The 17,275-nt window shown below is 43.5% G+C and overlaps 2 protein-coding genes across 2 annotated transcripts in view; one reads left to right on the top strand and one right to left on the bottom strand.

The window, feature by feature from the left end:
* LOC115004803 (inactive dipeptidyl peptidase 10) overlaps positions 1 to 6,435 on the bottom strand; it is a 40,786-nt gene extending 34,351 nt beyond the window's left edge. The window contains 1 exon segment of the mRNA XM_029426485.1: positions 6,365 to 6,435. Within this exon segment, the coding sequence (XP_029282345.1) occupies positions 6,365 to 6,403 (39 nt within the window). The 5' untranslated portion in view covers positions 6,404 to 6,435.
* A 1,482-nt stretch (positions 6,436 to 7,917) lies between these two features.
* racgap1 (Rac GTPase activating protein 1) overlaps positions 7,918 to 17,275 on the top strand; it is a 10,706-nt gene continuing 1,348 nt past the window's right edge. The window contains exons 1-16 of the mRNA XM_029426469.1: positions 7,918 to 8,062; positions 8,974 to 9,079; positions 9,185 to 9,387; positions 10,056 to 10,198; positions 10,507 to 10,576; positions 10,675 to 10,728; positions 11,321 to 11,398; positions 11,878 to 11,995; positions 12,284 to 12,426; positions 12,578 to 12,742; positions 12,830 to 12,925; positions 13,836 to 14,034; positions 14,358 to 14,463; positions 14,808 to 14,940; positions 16,697 to 16,823; positions 16,907 to 17,006. Of these exons, the coding sequence (XP_029282329.1) occupies positions 8,995 to 9,079; positions 9,185 to 9,387; positions 10,056 to 10,198; positions 10,507 to 10,576; positions 10,675 to 10,728; positions 11,321 to 11,398; positions 11,878 to 11,995; positions 12,284 to 12,426; positions 12,578 to 12,742; positions 12,830 to 12,925; positions 13,836 to 14,034; positions 14,358 to 14,463; positions 14,808 to 14,940; positions 16,697 to 16,823; positions 16,907 to 17,006 (1,820 nt within the window). The 5' untranslated portion in view covers positions 7,918 to 8,062; positions 8,974 to 8,994. The remainder of the gene's footprint in view (positions 8,063 to 8,973; positions 9,080 to 9,184; positions 9,388 to 10,055; positions 10,199 to 10,506; positions 10,577 to 10,674; positions 10,729 to 11,320; positions 11,399 to 11,877; positions 11,996 to 12,283; positions 12,427 to 12,577; positions 12,743 to 12,829; positions 12,926 to 13,835; positions 14,035 to 14,357; positions 14,464 to 14,807; positions 14,941 to 16,696; positions 16,824 to 16,906; positions 17,007 to 17,275) is intronic.

Raw genomic sequence — 17,275 nt, 5'->3', positions numbered from 1 at the left:
CTGCCAGATCTTACACACTGAACCTTTAAAGAATTCATCTCATCACCTCTTATTGTAAAAAATCAGCTTTAGGTGACTGGAAGACAAACGAGGTCCGCTTTCACTCGACGGGTTTCCAGGACTCCTGCCAAGGTCTCATCTTTAATAGATGTCCTTGGCTGCAGTATCATAGCATGTTCGAATTAAAACCCCTACCAGTTGCGCCTGCAGGGACGACTTCTAAATAATGTTTGAACTCTCGGTGGAGGCCAGAGCAAGATGATTGATCTCCACGGCTGAGAATCTACCGGCCTCTCTAACACTGTCCGTCTCACTCTCCTGTACACAATCTCCAGTGAGACACCATTTTCCCTCCATCAGATAAAGAAACCTACAGCAGACTGAAGGCGTATACAGTCAATACTGCATCTCCAGCACATTGAGAACTGAATAACGCTTAAAGGTAACATTTCTGCATTAAAATGACGAGACTTATGTTATGTATTTAGTTTAGTGTTCCAGAGACATGTGTAATGTCCCTGAAGGTAACGTTTCCTCTCTCTCCTGTCATGGTGTAATCAGTCCTGTGTTGTATATGTAGTGAGACAGAGACATGTGTAATGTTCCTGAAGGTAACGTTTCCTCTCTCCTGTCATGGTGTCATCAGTCCTGTGTTGTATATGTAGTGAGACAGAGACATGTGTAATGTCCCTGAAGGTAACGTTTCCTCTCTCCTGTCATGGTGTCATCAGTCCTGTGTTGTATATGTAGTGAGACAGAGACATGTGTAATGTCCCTGAAGGTAACATTTCCTCTCTCTCCTGTCATGGTGTCATCAGTCCTGTGTTGTATATGTAGTGAGACAGAGAAATGTGTAATGTCCCTGAAGGTAACGTTTCCTCTCTCCTGTCATGGTGTCATCAGTCCTGTGTTGTATATGTAGTGAGACAGAGACATGTGTAATGTCCCTGAAGGTAACGTTTCCTCTCTCCTGTCATGGTGTTATCAGTCCTGTGTTGTATATGTAGTGAGACAGAGACATGTGTAATGTCCCTGAAGGTAACGTTTCCTCTCTCCTGTCATGGTGTCATCAGTCCTGTGTTGTATATGTAGTGAGACAGAGACATGTGTAATGTTCCTGAAGGTAACGTTTCCTCTCTCACCTGTCATGGTGTCATCAGTCCTGTGTTGTATATGTAGTGAGACAGAGACATGTGTAATGTCCCTGAAGGTAACATTTCCTCTCTCTCCTGTCATGGTGTCATCAGTCCTGTGTTGTATATGTAGTGAGACAGAGAAATGTGTAATGTCCCTGAAGGTAACGTTTCCTCTCTCTCCTGTCATGGTGTCATCAGTCCTGTGTTGTATATGTAGTGAGACAGAGACATGTGTAATGTCCCTGAAGGTAACGTTTCCTCTCTCACCTGTCATGGTGTCATCAGTCCTGTGTTGTATATGTAGTGAGACAGAGACATGTGTAATGTCCCTGAAGGCAACGTTTCCTCTCTCTCCTGTCATGGTGTCATCAGTCCTGTGTTGTATATGTAGTGAGACAGAGACATGTGTAATGTCCCTGAAGGTAACGTTTCCTCTCTCTCCTGTCATGGTGTCATCAGTCCTGTGTTGTATATGTAGTGAGACAGAGACATGTGTAATGTTCCTGAAGGTAACGTTTCCTCTCTCCTGTCATGGTGTCATCAGTCCTGTGTTGTATATGTAGTGAGACAGAGACATGTGTAATGTTCCTGAAGGTAACGTTTTCTCTCTCTCCTGTCATGGTGTCATCAGTCCTGTGTTGTATATGTAGTGAGACAGAGACATGTGTAATGTCCCTGAAGGTAACGTTTCCTCTCTCTCCTGTCATGGTGTCATCAGTCCTGTGTTGTATATGTAGTGAGACAGAGACATGTGTAATGTTCCTGAAGGTAACGTTTCCTCTCTCTCCTGTCATGGTGTCATCAGTCCTGTGTTGTATATGTAGTGAGAAATGTGTAATGTTCCTGAAGGTAACGTTTCCTCTCTCTCCTGTCATGGTGTCATCAGTCCTGTGTTGTATATGTAGTGAGACAGAGACATGTGTAATGTTCCTGAAGGTAACGTTTCCTCTCTCTCCTGTCATGGCGTCGTCTCCCCTTTGAGCAGTGTCAGCGTTGTGTTTGTCTGCAGAAGCTTCATAAACTGATTTTTATCACTTTTTAACACTTTCTACATCCTGGTGTTTTTAACTCTATATTTGAAGGTTGAAGGATTTTAGTCCTGAACGTCTGGATCTTAAGTTCTCACAGAAACAAGTTGACAAACGTTAGCAGCAGCCGAACAGCGTGCAGGAGAAACTCTGATGTTTAACCTTTGAATCAGAGGAGAGGAGAACTCCCATGATGCACTGCTGCAGCAGGAGACCCCTAGTGGCAGAAAATTGCATATTGTGCGTTCGACGTAACAAACTATTGGTTGCTTACGATTACAATCCATGAAAAGTAATAGTTAGTTAAGTCTCCAGGTTTCATATGATACAACATATAAATAAATTCTGTTTCCAGGATCTCACAGCAGAAAGGGAATTTTAAATTAAATTCCTCCATGTGACTGATTCCATCACAGAGTATTTTCATTTCCATGTCCTCCATCTAATGACTATGTGCACCGTGAGCGCTGAAACATCCTCCTAATGTGATGCACAGCTCCTATTGTTCCCCTGACTCCAGACATTAGACCACACTTCCAATTAAGGTCGCAGCGCTGTTGCGACAGACCGGGATAATCCCAACAATTGGGGCAAATAAAGGGAATTTTGTCACGCTTGCAAATGAGGCACAGAAGATTCCCCAGATTGGCGAAGCCGCTCGTCTCCGATCGCGATGCACGAGGGATCTCACTGCAGGTGAACACACGACGAGCTGGGCTGCATGTGTCCGTCAACAGCCTGATGGACAAGCAGTATCTCTCTCAGGTTTCCTGCTCAGCCGGATCAAGTATGAATCACACACAGACCTTCCTGAAGTGAGCCATGTGGTACATTCAGCCTGTGAGCGCACACAGATGAAGTGTCAGTCAAACACCAAAGGGTGCGAGAATGCAAATCAAACGCGGTTTTGTTAACAGATAACTCTCTTGAAGGATTCCCCCTGAGAGGTTTAGCAAACCATGCAGAACTGCATTAGAGACGAGGAGCTCGGGATTTTCACTCAACCAAATGAGAGAATCGATAAGGTGTACAGTTGTACAAGGTCCAGAGGGAAATAATTAATAGTGGTAATACAGCCATAAAGGAGACTTTTGGGAAGACGCTCTGCTGAACAATGTTCCTGGTGAAGTACGACACCTCCACAGGGCTGCAGCTGACACTGTAATCTGCAGAGTGTTTAAGGTTTCTGCAGAAAACAGCAGCACATCTCCATATTTGAGAAGCCTTTGCAGAAGAAGCAATATTTGTTTATATGTTTATAATATTTAAAATATTACTCTGAATAAAGTGATGCTGCAGAGATGTCACGTGAATCTTATATCAGCCTGAATATTCACAATTAGATTGATTTAGAAAACAGCATTTTCTGCCGTCTTTAACGATTAATCGATTATCAAAATACTTGTGTTGTGTGCCCCCCCCATGCAAGACACCGAACTCTCCACCTCCATGTGCAACAGCCAGACCTATTCTGACCTGTCAGCACACTCGTAGGACTGGAGGCGTTCATCAAACTGCACACACACACAGATAACTGGCTTCTTTTTCTCACTGCACACAAAATCAAACAATTCCAACTGTATTGATTGAGTTTGCACACTTCAAGAGAAGAAGAAGAAGAAGAAGAAGTAAGCCCCACTTAAAACACAATTACTCAATCTGCACAGCGTGCAACACAACTAGGTTGTGCAGAATCCAGGCGGTGCCTTGAATTCCTAAATGAGGCTCTGGAGACCTCCTTAACTTCTTCTTCTCTGTCTTTGAGGCACGAAGAATCCGACTATAAATCACATGCAGAGGGATGAGGGAGCAGTGCAGGCTGTTCGGGGATTCTGCTTCTGGATCCATCTGAAGCCCCCTTTAACACTGGGCGATGATGTTTATTACTAACGTGACTTTGGCAGACACATCAATGAAAAGAACCACCACCATAAATATCAATATAACCTCCATGCTCCTTCCTTGCTGTAATTGCACACAAGGGGAAGCTGTGGATTAACAAGTAACCCATGTATGTATTACCTTGTCAATACCTCTCGCTGCCTCGTTTAAAGTGAAGGTCATGATTGGAGCAGGCTTTAACTTCAGTGTGGCCGTGATAAATGGAAACCAATGTAGTAATGAGGCAGCTCAGTATTGATTCATATCTTTCATCTCATCCAGAGGAATGTCTGCGCTCCTACTTACTGCGCCACCGTTTCGCCCTTTGTGTGTTTATATATGAAACAAAACAACAGTAGGTGGTATACACACCACACGGGACTAACTGGGCACAGTTTCTGCCACACAATGCAGCACAAGCTCCTGTGAAAGGGAAGCTCGCTTTATCCTCAAGTGCTGCAAGTCTTATTCTTCCCATGCTCCCATCACTATAGGAACATGACAAAGGGTCCTGTGTGAGGGATCTTTCCCTCAGCATGGCCAGCCACTCACAGGTTCCTGCCTTCAGGAAACAAGACGCATCGGTACGACGCGTGGAGAGCTGAGTGTGACAGTGAAGTATGAGGAGGAGGACGTCGTTTTCACTGTACAGAGGTACTCCAGGAACAACACTGTGTGTCTTAATGTCTCATCAGTGTTGAGCGTGAATGGGAAAATCGCCTTTGAAAAAAACTAATTAAACCACTTTTATTCGTCTCTAATGCGAGGGATGAACTGAAGCAGAAGCAAAGCATTATGTTTGTCTGCCATGAACTCGTGATGTACTCTTTGCTGCCACTGTTTCATTGTTGGGACACATACGGACGCACAATTGTGGAAATCCAATAAGCCGATATTTTCCAACCTCTGTGGCCGATGGCAACATATGCACATATCTTTCCCACCTTATTGCTTATAACATCTTACTTCTGCTGTTATTATGATGGCCCACTGGCAGCTGCAGACATGACATACTTTCAAAATGTTCACACTCACTGGGAAAAATAAGAATCCAACTTAAGTAAAACATGCAATATTTATTTTTATGCAACATATCCGAGGAAATGTTCATATCTGTCTTTATCTGCCGATGACTTGCCGATATCACCGTGCCAACGCACATTATCCGCCAGAATCATTGCATCTCACCAACATGACATCTGTAACCCTGGTTAGCCTCATTCATTGCTTTAATTAAAGCACATGAAACGCTGCGACATGTGCGGGTGATGGATTGTGTTTAAGCCCTGCAGCCTGTGTGGCCCTCTGGAGGAGACGATAATGCTGCAGGATTATCACACAGACGCTTCATCACAAAGATGTAATCACAACATGCAAAGTAAAAGAAACTAAAGGTTAGTGCGCCACTTAATGTCAAACCTCACCATCATATTGCATATCAATTACACAACATGAAGCTGCTCCTCCAGTCTCTCACACACTTCCTCCACCAGGGCAGCCGTGCACTAATCGTGATGAAGCTTTCCCAAGAACAATGACAGTGTGATGAGATGAGTTGACTTGGCAAAGGTTTGAGTTGTTGCACAGCAGCACTGTGAGACTACAAGTGTTTGGACTGATGCAGCATAAAAGGGAAAGTTTTATCCAAAGAAGGAAACAATGCATAGATATTAGTCACATTTAAATCAAAGTGCTGTTGTATCTGCAAGCCTCAAACACCATCTGTCATATCACATGAACGAAGTTGCACGAGTTGCTTCTGACAGCAGATCATGAACCAGAAGAAAGTGGAGCAGACGTGCAGTTCATAATAATTGACATTAAGGATATTTCACTGAATGCATCATGTGTCATCATCAGTAACGAGTGTGAAAAGTGTGAGCAAAAACAAACAGAGCATTCGTTGTCTTTGTTCAATGCACCTTCACACAGCAGAAGGATCATTCATCCTACAGGCTCCTCGTCACGGTGCGTGTCCAGGACATTTGTCTGCATGGACACGTTTTTATTTCTGATTATACTGAGAGAGAGACAAAAGGACATTGATGCAGATATTACGTATAAAGGTCTGCATGGGACCAAAGGACCATAAGAGTGAGAAGCACTGGACGTCGAGTTAACACAGCACCGCAGTGCACAGAGTCCAGGAGTCCAGGAGATGGAGATGGACGGAATCTCTGAACGGGCGAAATGGCTTAAAAATCGATAATCATCGTATTGTGAGGAAGTCCCGACTGCGCGCATGCATGCACACACTCACTGCTCTGCATCTGCAGAAAAAGTAGGGATAAAGCAATTAAAACACACACACACACATACCAGCTCCGTGGTCATGTTTTGTTGAGTTGTGGCAATCATTGCAATCCGCAACAAGCTCCGCCGCCTGTGTCGCTTCAAACCCCGCCGAGCAGCTGCTGCACTGATGTCTTGCAGAGCTTTTTCTGCATGCTCTGCTTCTTGCAAGTTTGTCCTCTCTCTCTCTCTCTCCCCCCCCCCCCCCCCCCCCCCCTTCACCCATTCGCCTATTCCCATTCTGCATTCGGCTATTGATTGGCTCAGAAATTAATCATCTTGGCAGGTCAGGAGTTTCAGCATTACTACAGACAATACAAATGGAGTAATTATTAACAAGCAAAATATTTAGTAAAAGATTAACATACAGTTTCATCCACAAGTGCTATAGTGCAATAACATCATAATTATAAACCCATCATCAGAAGCAGAACGAGGTTCATTACCAAGTCATTCAGTCGCCTTGCTGTTTGGTGCATAACATACATATATTAAGAGCAAATAAAAATACAATGTACTGCAAAAAATGAAGGGAATTCAAAAATATTATGACAAATATGCACAAGTGTTGTATGTAGAAGTAATGTTATGTAACGTATCTAGTAGTGTGTGTAAAAGATAATAAAGCCTACTTCATATATTATTGTATGCAATAACACAATAATATACTTTCGTATATTATTCAGGAGCAATGCTGCAGTGCTTACATTTCTAAACTTTAAGAGACATGCTGCATATATTTGAACTTAACTTAAACGTTTAATAATAAGCATATGTTTACCCACATCTGGACACAATGGTCTTTATTTTATGAAATAAATTGTTCAAATAAGGATCACTGGAGTCAAAGTAAACATATTATTATATATACAAATACCAAATATATGGTTTAGTTTAGATTATTATAGGATGCCCATCAGTGTGCCCTACACAGTCTTCTGTAGTCCACACTTATAAACATCTACACAGTAACATCCCTGTATGTACAGCATCCTGCAAATCTGATGTTCCTTACTTTGTGTATCTTTTTAGATTTCTATGTTAATTTAGTCAAACAATAATTCTGTGTTTTTATATATTTATGTGCGTTTTAGGAAATGAGAGTTTGCATTTGGTGGTGTTTGAATGGATTGTCCTGATATGATGGTGATAATAAATAAAGTTTTTCGGTGCTGCTTCAGTGCTACAGATTAAGGGCATTACCCCCAAGCCGCATAATACTCACATTGTGAGCTAAACTTCCTGTAGTCGTTATTTTTCCACTCACCCCCCAAGAAAGAACCGTTTCTTCTCCAGCTGCTGCCTGCTGCCAGGGATATATTTTAAAAGTTGTGACCGGAAGTCCAACTTTTAAATGTTTTATTCATTCCTGCTTTTTGACTCTCTGTTGTTTGTTTTTTGACTGTTAGCTAATTGATAACATGATATATTAAAAACAAAACGACATTCAACATTCCTTTGTGCCTTTTTGTGGTGGAATTGTTGCGACGAACGACCGTTACTGTGCTTTTATTTTGAAAAACACGCACTCGGAAGTCATCGTAGTGGTCATCGCTTATTGGCTAGCGGCGAAATTTGAAATGCAACGCGCGCATTGTCGCTGAGTGTGGCTGCGACAGGATGCGGACACGGTTATAAGGTCGTCGCTAAACATAACAGAAGAAAGTAGAGAGATAAACATCACCGAAAGGATATTCTGTCCCACATTTCTCCTTTAGCGAAACGGTAAGTGGCTTTTGCTAGTATAATAGTATAGTATAATATAATACTTTCTAACATGGGAGATAAAATAGCCGCCGTGTTGTTTTTCCGTTGAGCTAGCTTAAAGTGTTTAACGCGAAGGTAACGCTACTGAATTATCGTTAGTGAGAACAGAAACAAAAGAAAACAGCTGAACCAAATGAGGAATAACTTAAGATAGGTTCGGCACTAATTCATATGTTGATGCACTGTTTTAATTTCCATTATGTTTGAGGATAATTCCCGTTTCCTCTTCATATTGAGCAGATGTCCTAATTAGCGACATTAAAAACAGCCATAACGTTACACCAGCCTGCCCAATTTATATAAAACCATAACCTGTTATCCTATGAATTTAAATGTAATAATACACTTTAATTGTGATGCATCTTTCATAAAAGAAATGCAGTACAAAGTACTTCACAGCAAGGGAAAATAGATATTAAATGAACATAAAACCAGGGATAGAATGACAAATTAATGTAGTATGAAACACTTTATTATAACTCGAATTAAATTAAATTAAATAATAGGATAAAATACATAACATAAGAAGGGAACATAAAACCCACTGGACAATAGGCCTAATACAATTTTAAAACATTTAAAATGAGTAATATCCTGCATCAAAAAGTCTCCATTTTCTTCTGTTTCCCTTCATCAGTGATGGATAATTCAGTTAAGAACGCAGAAAGTATTTTGCCTTGAGTGTATTCTCTGAGAACCTTAAACACACACAAGAACACGCTTTTCCTGGTGAACACAAACGCACCACTGGTCTTGATTACACACACACACAAACAGATGTCTGAGTTTAGCTTCATTGAACAACAGCCGTACTAATCTAACGCTCCAGTATTTAGAATCCTAACCCATGGTATTAATGTCTTTTAAAGGGTCTTCAGTGATAGGTCATCATGCAGACTGCTGTGCTGAGCCTCCAGAGCTTATATGATAAGCTGAGGACGCAGGTCGACCTTCTCAATGAGAACATTGAACCCAGTGAGTAGTTGATGCTTCATCTTTTACTATCTTTTCATTTAAAACGTATGCCGCCATTAGATTCAAATGCCTGACAGATTACTAATGTGCATCCTCTTTCCCCAGACTTCATCCAGATGGCACTAAACTTTGATGACTGTCGTCGCAGATGGCTGAGGGCCGAGCAGGATCTGGGCTCGTGCAAAGAGGTGCTCACCAAGGCAGAGACGGAGAGGGGATCCCTGGAGGTCAAACTGAAACATGCCCGCAACCAAGTGGACGTGGAGATCCGGCGCAGACAAAAGGCTGAGGCTGACTGCGAGAAGCTGGTATGTTGGATCAAATGCAGACTGTTGTTTGTTGTTATGCTAATTAAAGGTTATTTCCCACTGGACACGCACACACTAACACCTGGCTTTGTCTTCAGTGGCAAAGGTTACGATCGATTCAATGTCGGGACAAATGACTGCGGCAGTCGCAGGATTTATCAACACTGATAGAAGTGAAGTAAAACATCACATGAAGCACTTTGAGCTGCAGTTCTTGTATGAAATGTGCGACACAAATAAAGCTTATTATTATTATTATTTATTTAATCTCAAAATAATTGGCATCTGTTTTTTTTAAATAATTTACCAAATGTCAGGACAGTGGAACCAACAACACGTGTTCAGTTTGCAGATGACGCGTCTGCTAGTCAGCGGCGACGTTGGACAAACGTTTTATGTTACAATAAACATTTGAGCAAAATTGTCCCGAACCCAAATTAATTTATGTTTTCTCAAATGTTGGTAATTGTGAAGTTGGTCTTTAATTTCAATGAAAATAAATCTTAAATGTAATTTATCTTAAGTTTTAGGAAGGATATAAAACCTACAGTATACGGGTCTCGAGACGATCGTTATCTTTAGCAGGATTTCCCAAAAACAGTTTTGGTCTTCTGTTGTTCCTTGAAGGCGTCTCTCATCTGTCCTCCGCTTGTGTTTATATATCACAGGACCGTCAGATTCAGTTGATCCGGGACCTCCTGACCAGCGAGGGATCCTCCAACAGCATCCAGCTGAGTGCAGAGCAGCGCTCGGCTCTCGCCTTCCTGAACACAAACTGCCAGCCAGCAGCCAGCCTGAACACCAGCCGGAGGTAACGAACGCACACGTGCAACAACATATCGCGTGGACACGTTTTATAGTTCTTCTATAGCCGCAGTCTCGTTGAGACGTTCCTGGCTGCTGCCGGAGACATGTGGTAAAATACAGATGTACGTCCAAGTGAAAAGTAATTAAAGTATATCTCTTATCTCGCCCACTCTGAGCGTTCACATGCACTCCTCTTCAGATTGTCTTTAAATGACAAATAAAACAATTTACATAAAAAGTTTTTGGTTGGAAAGTTTAAATAAACTGTTTGGGAAAAAGTTCTGTGTTAATCTTTTCTGTTGCTCCTGACAGACTGACGACGATCGACGAATCCGCCTCCATCTTGTCAGATATCAGCTACGACAAAACGGACGACTCTCTTGTAAGAACTTCGCTTTTTCAGTGTCTAATAATCATATGCAGCAAAATAATCTTATTTTATTTTGAAAATCTGATTCTGATGTTCTTAATCTGTGACAGGATTGGGACTCCTCCACTGTGAGGACCGTGCGCCTCAAGAAAAGAGAGAAACGGGTAAGATGAGCGCAACTTGTTCTGCTTGAACATTTGTGTTTGGAAGAATGGCGTCATGATGTCATGGCGTCAGATGTCATGATGTCATGGCGTCATGTGTCATGATGTCATGGCGTCATGTGTCATGATGTCATGGCGTCATGTGTCATGATGTCATGACATCATGTGTCATGATGTCATGACATCATGTGTCATGATGTCATGATGTCATGTGTCATGATGTCATGGCGTCATGATGTCATGACACCATGATGTAATGTGTCATGATGTCATGTGTCATGGAGTCATGATGTCATGGTGTCATGGCGTCATGTGTCATGGAGTCATGTGTCATGGCGTCATGATGTCATGACATCATGTCATGGCACATGACACCATGATGTAATGTGTCATGATGTCATGACACCATGACGTCATGGCACATGACACCATGATGTCATGTGTCATGACGTCATGTGTGATGACGTCATGGTGTCATGTGTCATGACGTCATGGTGTCATGATGTCATGACGTCATGGTGTCATGATGTCATGGCACATGACACCATGATGTAATGTGTCATGATGTCATGTCTGCTGATTTTAATTTCAGCGCTCCTCGAGAAATCACATCGACGGTCCTCCGGGCGCCTCCAAGCGGACTCGATCAGCGGGCAGAACCTCAGAGCGGGTAGGGCTCGCTTTTCATTATTTAGATATTTCGTGACGTGCAACCCGGCCGGATGGTTTGAAACTTAATTGGTAATACACGGATATAATTAGTATTATACTTTCAGTGTAATTAGACTCCAGTGCTGCTGCGCAGGATTGTTTCAGACGCTGTGATCCAAACATGTCTTTGCTCTCACGCTGGCTGCACACCGAACAGTTGATTTAATAAAAGAATAATCACTTTATGTAAATGCAGGATTGTGTTCAAAGGGTTTATTTATATATTTTGGTGATAAAGTCCATAAAATATGCCGACAAATCTTAAAGCTTCAAATGTAATAAACACAAACGTCCTGTACATTCCGACACGATCGCCTAAAATATAGAAAGAATTTAAATGTTGTCGGCTTTGACAACAAACAGCTGAAGGTCCCTGACGGACCTGATGTAGAGTTTGTTACTTTGGTTATTCAGATTGTTTTTATTATTTTGCGACAGGGGAACGAGACCCTCGTGACGAAGACGACGGTGACGGTTCCGGCGAACGGGGGCCCTGTGGAGGCAGTGTCCACCATTGAGACGGTTCCTTACTGGACTCGCAGCCGGAGAAAGACTTGTGAGATTATTTATGACGCACTTTATAACTCTTCCCCCCCCCCCCCAGCCTGTTTTACGTTAACGCTGTCAGGATGTCGTCACTCGGCTTGAAACGTTTGAGTTGATCTGGGATGAAATCCATTTAAAAACATGCTTTTATTTTGAAGTAAAGACAAGAGGACGTATGCCAATTATTTGTGATGTTTGCGGTCGTCTTGCCTGCGAGCGTGCAGCAGCAGCAGCGACTGACGGCATGTCTTCTTCTTATAACCGCAGTGGAGATTATTTATGCTCTGTCTCCTGTCAGCTGCCATGGAGTGGGACTCTGAGTCTGTCAAGTCTGACGATGTCTTCAAGCAGCCTGGCATCCCTGAGGCAGAGAGGAAAGCTGCACCCAGCACTCCCCAGAGCCACGGGGGGGTCCGGCTCCACGACTTTGTCTCCAAAACTGTAAGAATGCCATTGAATCTGACAGGAAGCACATTCTACTTTTGGCTTTAAGAGGAATTACTATTTTTGCCAATAAGTGTAATTAAACTTTACGTGTGTGATTTCTGAGCTGTGCATCTTCACGAGCCGCCGACATGTTGACTATCTTCAGGTCATTAAGCCCGAGTCGTGCGTTCCTTGTGGAAAGAGGATCAAGTTTGGCAAGATTTCCCTGAAGTGCCGCGACTGCAGGGTGGTCTCGCACCCCGAGTGTCGCGAGCGCTGCCCTCTGCCGTGCATCCCTAACCTGGGCGCCACGCCGGTCAAAATCGGAGAGGTGTGTGTGAGAACAGTTTTCTCTTTCGATGTGCAGATACGTGCACACGTTTCTCTCCACGCTGACATTTGTTTATTATGTTTCCAGGGTGTGCTTGCAGACTACGTCCCCGACACGTCGCCCATGATTCCTCCTCTGGTCGTCCACTGCATCAGTGAGATCGAGCAGAGGGGCCTGCATGAGGTGAGCGCTGCAACGTCTCTGCGGCTCCTTTCAGTTCAACCGTCTGGAATTTAGTCTAAAGTCGTCTTCAATGCGATCATAGATCTTTAAATGAATGCTCTACTGTTGTGTCTACGTCCAGACTGAACCTGCTCTGCACCTAAAACACACACACACACACCCTAATATATTAATTGCTGTTATATATGTACATGTGTGTGTCATGTACTTAAAGTAATTCTAATTTAATTAATTTGCAGTCAAATCAAATTTATTTATATAGCCCAATATTACAGACTGAACAGGATACGACACCCTCTGTCCTTAGACCCTCTGTCCTTAGACCCTAGATGCATACAGATAGAGAGAGAGGGAGAGAAGGAAGAGAGCAGGGAGGTGTCCCCCGGCAGTCTAAGCCTATAGCAGCATAACTAGGGGCTGATCCAAGGCAAGCCTGAGCCAGCCCTAACTATAAGCTTTATCAAAAAGGAAAGTCTTTAGCCTGCTTTACTCACACTTCTGCCTATAATCTCTCACAAAGTCTTAAATGTAACTTTCCTTCTCTTATGATATCCCGTAATGTGAACGATGATAACGCCTCACACTGAAGCTGCTGCAGAGAACTGTAACGAACGTGTCGCCATCAGTTCCTGGGAGATTAAATCTGTCGTGTTTATGCTTTTGCTCCTTCGGTCTCACTTTCTAAAGATTGAGACGATTGGCTCAGTTTAGCATAAAGACTGGAAGCAGTCGACAGTTTGTCAACTATTTTAATTGTCGCACGAGTCTATAAAAACAAGGCTTTGAGCATCACCAGCCGAGCGCCACGTAGTTCCATCCCTTTGGAGAGAAGGCCGACGTCTTCACCGCCGGCACGCCATTATAGACGTCATTATGTAAACGGTGAACGAGTGTCTTCCTTTCTCCTCAGGCTGGACTTTACCGTCTGTCCGGTTCTGATCGCACCGTGAAGGATCTGAAGGAGAAGTTTCTCCGCAGCAAAACGGTTCCCGTGCTCAGCAGGGTGGACGACATCAACGCCATCACCGGCCTCCTCAAGGACTTCCTGAGGAGCCTCAAGGAGCCTCTTCTCACCTTCCGCCTCAACCGCACCTTCATGGAGGCAGCCGGTGTGTGTGTGTGTGGGGGGGGGGGGGGGTGTTGGAACTGCTTCCAACAACATGAGCATGTATTCTGATGCCGAGCGCTCCATAGGGGGGAAATAATGTCAAACTTTTAAAATAACTAACTTTTTAATGGACCATTAAAAGGTTTCGTTTGAGCTTCTGCTGGTGGAAACTAAACTAAAGACATTGATCCTCCAGTTTGATCCTTTTTTATTTGAGTATTTAGTTTGTTACTGGAGTCGGATACGTTTCAAGTTGTTAATAAATCTGCACAACCTGCAGTTCTTGTTCTCCGCTGACACGTGTTCTTTCTCGGTTCCCCTCAGAGGTTTCAGACGACGACAACAGCATCGCTCTGATGTACCAAACCGTGGGAGACCTGCCGCAGGCCAACAGGGACACGCTGGCGTTCTTAGTTCTTCACCTTCAGAGGTTAGAACTAATAATGTTCTCCACTTGATGCATGGACGTACGCAGCTATTTATACTCCTGCTACGCTCGTTCACAGGAGTCTCTCTAACTGAGCTTCATCTTTTATTCTTGCTTTATCCTCTAAATTGAATTTGAATGAGTTGCTTTAAGTAAAGAATTCAATAAACATCTCATTATCTGATTTTAGACGATCGATCTGTTTACTCATCCTAAAACACTCCAGCGGGGTATTGGGGCCATTGTGGGAAAAGAAGTCCAAGAAAAGAATGTTTGTCTTTAATCTCCTTGGACTGTTACTTAATATCCACCAAGGAGACAGAAATGAATCTTCTGACATCTTTCAGAGTTGCTGACAGTTTGGACACGAGGATGGACATCAGTAACTTGGCTCGAGTGTTCGGTCCAACTATTCTGGGTCATGCCGTTCCGAACCCCGACCCCATGACGATCCTGCAGGACACCAAACGACAGCCCAAGGTAGACCTGAGCGATCCTCGTCGTGTGATTCTACTGTAAAACTTTAAAGGTCTGGAAATGCAACCGAGCAGCAGCTGGTGCTTGTTTACAGTGTAGCCAAACAAACGTGTTGCTTAGAGAAAGAAGCCGGTCAGGAGAAAAGATCCCTCAGAGTTATATTTAAAAACATCTTTCTCCACCAAGTGATGCTGCAGATCTTCACGTGCTGCTCTTCACGTGCTGCTCTCCACGTGCAGATCTTCACGTGCAGCTCTTCGCTTGCAGCTCTTCGCTTGCAGCTCTTCACGTGCTGCTCTTCACATGCAGCTCTTCACTTGCAGCTCTTCACTTGCAGATCTTCACTTGCAGCTCTTCACGTGCAGCTCTTCACGTGCAGCTCTTCACGTGCAGCTCTTCACTTGCAGCTCTTCACTTGCAGATCTTCACTTGCAGCTCTTCACTTGCAGCTCTTCACTTGCAGCTCTTCACTTGCAGCTCTTCACGTGCTGCTCTTCACTTGCAGATCTTCACTTGCAGCTCTTCACTTGCAGCTCTTCACTTGCAGCTCTTCACTTGCAGCTCTTCACGTGCTGCTCTTCACTTGCAGATCTTCACTTGCAGCTCTTCACTTGCAGATCTTCACTTGCAGATCTTCACTTGCAGCTCTTCACTTGCAGCTCTTCACTTGCAGCTCTTCACGTGCTGCTCTTCACTTGCAGATCTTCACTTGCAGCTCTTCACTTGCAGATCTTCACTTGCAGCTCTTCACTTGCAGCTCTTCACTTGCAGATCTTCACTTGCAGCTCTTCACGTGCAGCTCTTCACGTGCAGCTCTTCACTTGCAGCTCTTCACGTGCAGCTCTTCACGTGCAGATCTTCACGTGCAGCTCTTCACGTGCTGCTCGTTCCTTTACACGTGTCTGTATAAGCGATCCCCGGCCGCACAGTGAGCGTGTGCTTTCCTTGTAGACGCCTGCTGTTTCTTGCTGTCAGCTTTAACCTTGGAGACGGATCCATCGAGTCTCCGGTGACAGCTTCACAATATGAGCCAGTCAGTTAAATGCTTTTTTAATGTGAATTTAACCAGCTAACGTAAACACTGAGGCAGATATTAATGAGATGACTTTGGAAACAGCTGGAGTATCGTTTCCTGAGACGCCTTTGTGCGTAAGGAGATCAACACACATTAAGATCTTCAGCGAGTGAAGAAAACATAAAATTCACCAGCTGCAAGTCCCAAAATAAACTTTAAAAACAATGTTTGACTGCAAGAAGGTCCTGCACCGTGGTGCAGCTGTGGAGAACATTTCATTTATTTAAGTCAGTTTTATAGTAAGAAAATACAATTTTTAATTTACATTTTCAAAAACATTTGTATTCTGTCAATTTCAGTTATTCTAAATAATTAGATCAGAGGGTCAGACAGGAACATTTTATCTTACTATCAAAGGTTACATCTCATAAAAAGAGTTTATTGTGAAACGACTGAAGTACAAATGACATTTAATATTTTTTTAAAGGATTAAATTAAGAATAAAACAAATCTTTGTATTTAATAATAATAATTACGTCACGAATGCAAAGAAACATAATTTCAACCCGTCTGAATAAGAGACGGACCGACCACAGCAAGCAGAGATTTACTTTATTATACCACATTTCAGTAATATCATGACCCCCCCCCATCTTGCTCGGGGCTTTTACATAACTCAGCTGTAGAGGATGAGGCAACCCAATGAAACCCCCCCCCCCCCCCCCCCCCCCCCTCTCTGTTCAGGTGGTGGAGCGTCTCCTGTCTCTGCCGGTGGATTACTGGGCCCAGTTTGTGATGGCAGGAAACGAGCCGCCCAACTTGGATCACCTGATCATCGAGAACGCCAACTGCTACGCCACACCCGAGAGAAGTACGAGCTCGCGGCGAGACTCTGCGTGTGTTGTTCTGAGGTTCTCGTCGGCTGGTCGTTCATTGTTGAATGTTTTGTTGCAGTGAGCATGCTGGGACCTCTGACCACTCCGGAGCACCAGCTCAACAAAACTCCCTCCTCCAGCTCCTTGTCTCAGCGCATGAAGTCCACGCTGACTCCCAGGTAAACAGTCACTCTGCTCCTGCCATGCCTTATTAACACAGATCACGTAATGAATTCGTAGATGCACTTTGTAGAAACAGACAGGAAGCAGGAAGTACAGTAATCTTCTGCTGTGGACGTGTTTCAGACACCTCTTTACCTTTCTCTCTTCAAACACACCAGACTCCATTGACAAAAACAGTAATTTTACCTCACAGAACACAGGAGCTGCTGGTGTAACGCTGCCTCCATCAGTTAGTTAGTTAGTTAGTGTTATTGTGAGACTTATT

The sequence above is a fragment of the Cottoperca gobio genome, unplaced genomic scaffold, assembly GCF_900634415.1.
Source record: "Cottoperca gobio unplaced genomic scaffold, fCotGob3.1 fCotGob3_189arrow_ctg1, whole genome shotgun sequence".
NCBI classification, from domain to species: Eukaryota; Metazoa; Chordata; class Actinopteri; order Perciformes; family Bovichtidae; genus Cottoperca; species Cottoperca gobio.
The sequence above is the reverse complement of the archived record's forward strand: the minus strand, read 5'-3'. Positions and strand labels throughout refer to the sequence as shown.